The sequence below is a fragment of the Galeopterus variegatus genome, unplaced genomic scaffold (genome assembly GCF_000696425.1).
Source record: "Galeopterus variegatus unplaced genomic scaffold, G_variegatus-3.0.2 Scaffold7478, whole genome shotgun sequence".
Taxonomy (NCBI): Eukaryota; Metazoa; Chordata; class Mammalia; order Dermoptera; family Cynocephalidae; genus Galeopterus; species Galeopterus variegatus.
Genome location: NW_007733589.1, coordinates 28,810 through 33,853, shown reverse-complemented (window position 1 = coordinate 33,853; position 5,044 = coordinate 28,810). Strand labels below are relative to the sequence as shown.

Here is a 5,044-nt window from a genome sequence, read left to right as displayed (position 1 = left end):
AAAAAATACTTACATATCTATTTAAATATCTATCTACAACATTTCATTACTCTTGTTTTAAATATTTATTAAATGCACTGTTTTTTGATATTTGTTAAATGTATAGTACATACAAAAGTGCTTTTCAGTGTTCTTTATACTTATACATTTAATCAGATTTGAGGCTTTATAAACTATTTTTAAATTGTCTATCAATTTACATATACATACATATATATGGAGAGAGAGAGATACATTCACATTTATTGTATTGCTATTTCTCCCTTCAGATCTGTCATAGATACAAAAATCTGGAACAAAGTATTTGAAAACCAAATTTAACAGAACACTGAAAGGATTATACATCATCGCCTGGTGGTATCTATCCCCGGGTTGTGAAGATTGTTCAAAATAGGCAAATGAATAATTGTGTTGCATCACACTAATAGAATGGATAAAAATAACACAATAATCTCAATAGATTCAGAAAAAGCATTTCATGAAATTCAAAACCGTTTCATGATAAAAACTCTCAAAAAACTAGGTATAGAAGGAGTTTACCTCAATAAAATAAAGGCCATATACGAAAGGCCCACAGCCAACATCATACTCATTTCTAAATATTTTTTACACACTGATCAAATGAAAACAGAAGTTATTATTATTTTTTTAATGCAGCAACTTTCTCACAAGGACAGGTTCCTACTGATATATTTGTTTTAGTCTGAAATGAAAATGGCTTTTTGTTGTACTGCTCTGTATTCGGTAGTCTTTTCCAATCAAGTTGCCAATTTGAGTCCCTTTCTCCCTCNAAGGATAAATCATATGTATATTTCCTTTATTGTGAAATCACCCAGCTATTTTCATATGATTTAGCAATGAAAACTGACCAAGGGTTCAGAGAGGAGGCTTTGGGAAACCAGGGGAAGGGATATTATTGACTAAAATGATCCACACCACAACACTTAGCATTTCAGGAACGGGTCTCCTGGGTACGTAATTTTCAGCTACATGTAACTTTTGATTTACTATGTAATATTTTCATCCAGATAGAGCGTGGATTCAGGAGACTATACTAAAGAAGAAATAAAAGTCTACTTTTATTTATCGTTCTTGCTATTGATACAAGCATAAATGAGAGAAATATGAGTGAATATAAATACATATATCAAAGCAATGAAATGCAAAAGGTTAATTTTGTAATGGTGTCTAACCCAAATCTGTAATGGCATCAATTCACTTCATTTTTATAACTTACTAGAAATAGTATATTAATTGTTATTACTGTTATTGAGTACATATTTATGACAGGCAACATAATTATTGATTTACATTTATTAACTCGTTAGGTACTACAAAGTTAACATTCGGTAGGTGCTAGCATTACTGCCATGTGTAAAATGAAACAACTTTTTGAAAAAGAGAATATTGAGGAATCAGCTGTTTATTATATATTAACATAAATAAATATATTAATTTATTTTCACAGAAAATAAGAAAGTTCCAAGTACATGTCAAAATTTGGTATCTGACTAATCAGATGTCTCAAATGAGGATTTTCAAAAAAGTGAAAAATGTCCTATAAATCATATAAAGGTTAGCAGTGGCATTGAAAGGAATGACAGATGCCAAATATCAAATAATGTATCAAAAAGAAAGTCATATAATTAAAATAAAGTTCAAATAGAGCCTTACTCAATTAAATATGAAAAAAGATGTGATTTCAGGAGCAGAAAANAGGATTTTCAAAAAAGTGAAAAATGTCCTATAAATCATATAAAGGTTAGCAGTGGCATTGAAAGGAATGACAGATGCCAAATATCAAATAATGTATCAAAAAGAAAGTCATATAATTAAAATAAAGTTCAAATAGAGCCTTACTCAATTAAATATGAAAAAAGATGTGATTTCAGGAGCAGAAAACAATGTCCTTGTGATGAGAATATTGGCAGACTGAGAATTTCCAACCAGCCCTAGCAAGACCTTATCCCTGATGGCTGCTCCTCTTTCTAAAACCATAGTGACAATTCAGAGGCTGTTAGAAAGCAGCCCGATCTTGCTGTTCCTGCATACTGTCATGCAGCTATTGAAATCTATTTCCACATACCTTCCAAGAATTTGAACAGAAAATAATTCTCAAGCAGGTAAACACTGATTGACCTTCTCCAATCTATTCGATTAAATGTATAAGCTACTTGCTTCCTGCAAAACACTCGTCTAAGAGCTGACCTCGCTTCTCATCTGCAATATCTTAATAACGGCTTAAACTAAGGATTTTCAATTAGTTGTTAATCCTTCCATACAATACAAAATGCATTTAGTTTCCATTTTTATGAGGAATGACAGATGCCAAATATCAAATAATGTATCAAAAAGAAAGTCATATAATTAAAATAGAGTTCAAATAGAGCCTTACTCAATTAAATATGAAAAAAGATGTGATTTCAGGAGCAGAAAACAATGTCCTTGTGATGAGAATATTGGCAGACTGAGAATTTCCAACCAGCCCTAGCAAGACCTTATCCTTGATGGCTGCTCCTCTTTCTAAAACCATATTGACAATTCAAAGGCTGTTAGAAAGCAGCCCGATCTTGCTGTTCCTGCATACTGTCATGCAGCTATTGAAATCTATTTCCACATACCTTCCAAGAATTTGAACAGAAGATAATTCTCAAGCAGGTAAACACTGATTGACCTTCTCCAATCTATTCGATTAAATGTATAAGCTACTTGCTTCCTGCAAAACACTCGTCAAAGAGCTGACCTCGCTTCTCATCTGCAATATCTTAATAACGGCTTAAACTAATGATTTTCAATTAGTTGTTAATCCTTCCATACAATACAAAATGCATTTAGTTTCCATTTTTATTATATATAAAATAACAGTAGAAATAATTTTAAAAGCCATCTGCAAACTGAGAGTGTAAATGCCAAATAACTGGCCACCAAAAAATGAATAATAATATATTGGGTACTAACAACAGTAAACATCACCACCACCACCAAAAAAAAAAAAAAAAAAAAAAAAAAGAAAGAAATAAAAGGAGTTAGGGAATTGATTAATTTTTAAAAAATTAAAGTTATTAAAAGTTAACCTCATTTTAATAAAAATTTGAAAATATAAGGTCATAATATTGATGCTAAAATTAAAAAAGGTATTAGTTTCTTATTTTATTCATCTGTAAAATAATATTGATAAATGCAAAAGTAGACATAAAATGCACATTTTCCCACTATATGGTGGAAATTTTAAGTAAATATGTGTGTTCTTTTCAACATTCCTGACTTTTTACTAAAACTTTAGTGTTAAAGTCTGCATACTTGTTTGTACCAGAAATGCTGATTTAGGACACATTTATGGACACAAGAGTTTTAGGCTTATGTTAGTTATTTATTGCTGCTGTAACAAATTATCAAAAACTCCAAGGCTTAAAATACCACAACTTTGTTATTTTTCAGTGCTATAATTGAGAGTTCCAATACAAGTCCCACTGGGCTAAAATCCTCAGGCTGCCATTAGGGCTATATTCCTTTCTAGAGTCTCGAGTGGAACATCTGTTTCCTTGCATTTCTCATCTCTAGAGGCTGTCCACATTCTCTGGATCACGTCCATCTTCCATCTTCAACGTCAGCATTGAAAGACCGTCTAGAGATGCTCCCATAGACATACGCCACTCTGACCACAGCTTAGACAGTTCCTTTAGCCCATGTCATTAGTTTGTGCCAACTTGAATTATCCAGAATAATCTGCCTATATCAGGCTCTTTAATTTACTCACATCTGCAAAGTCTTTTTTGCCAGACAAGGTGACGTATCCATGGGTTCCAAGAATTAGGACAAGAATGTCATGGGCATCTTTCATAGGCGATTAGAAGCCTGCCATTGTGCTTCTGAAGCCTGATTTACAGGGAGCACACTCTAAGTAACAAATATCCAACTCTTAAAGTTTCTGTCATAAATCACCGTTGACTAATTAACAGGAATTGTGAACCTTATTCTAGCATTTTTAAATAAGATACATATTTTATTTAAATAAAAAATGTTGAAGGATATATTCTAGATTACAAAGAACTCATGTAATTGTTAAAAATAATTAAATTCAGCCTTTTTAGATACTAGGTCTATTGTTTCCCCCATAAAACTTATACTGGCTTAGTTTCCATAGAATCTTCCACACAGCTGCCTTGATTTCTTTGTTCCTTAGGCTGTATACTATGGGGTTCATAGATGGAGGCAACACAGAATACAATACAGACACCAAAAAATCCACAAGCTGTGGGGAATCGGGGACTGGCTTCAGGTAGGCAATGGCGCCTGTCATAATGAATGTGATCACAACTATGAGATGTGGCACACAGGTGGAGAAGGCTTTTGACCGCCCTTGTCCAGATGGAAACCTCAGAACTGTATTGAAAATGTAAATATATGAAAATCCAATGGACACTAAACAAAAAATAGCATAAATGACTCCAATTGCCACACTAACATCAATGGTAATATGCCTGTTCTCAGAACTGTATTGAAAATGTAAATATATGAAAATCCAATGGACAGTAAACAAAAAATAGCATAAATGACTCCAATTGCCACACTAACATCAATGGTAATATGCCTGTTGGTGCAAGAAATCTTCAGGAGAGAGGGCACATCACAGAAAAACTGTGGGAGTTTTCTGGAACCACAGAAAGGTAAAGAAAAAGTTCCTGCTGAGTATAAGATGCCAAAGATACTCCCAAGGAGCCAAGAGACAGCTACCATCTGCACACAGACTCCCCTGTTCATGGTGACATCATAGTGCAGTGGGTGACAGATGGCCACATAGCGGTCATAGGACATGGCCGTGAGGACAAAAAGCTCAGACCCAGCAAAGTGAATCACTAACAAGACCTGTAGCACACATCCTGCAAAAGAAATGACGCTTCTATGTGATAAAGAGTTCAGAATAAGTTTAGGAACTGTAATTGAAATAAGGCAAACATCAAGAAATGATAAGTTCTTCAGGAAGAAGTACATGGGGGTGTGAAGACACTGGTCCATGGTGACAAGGACAATAATGAGAAGATTC

At 33.5% G+C, this 5,044-nt stretch overlaps 1 protein-coding gene across 1 annotated transcript in view; it reads right to left on the bottom strand.

Annotated features, from left to right (window-relative positions):
* Positions 1–4,087: 4,087 nt before the first annotated feature.
* Positions 4,088–5,044, bottom strand: part of LOC103607494 (olfactory receptor 14K1-like) — a 1,212-nt gene continuing 255 nt past the window's right edge. Inside the window, exons 2-3 of the mRNA XM_008591992.1 lie at positions 4,592–5,044; positions 4,088–4,481 (exon numbers count right to left, since the gene is read on the bottom strand). Of these exons, the coding sequence (XP_008590214.1) occupies positions 4,088–4,481; positions 4,592–5,044 (847 nt within the window). The remainder of the gene's footprint in view (positions 4,482–4,591) is intronic.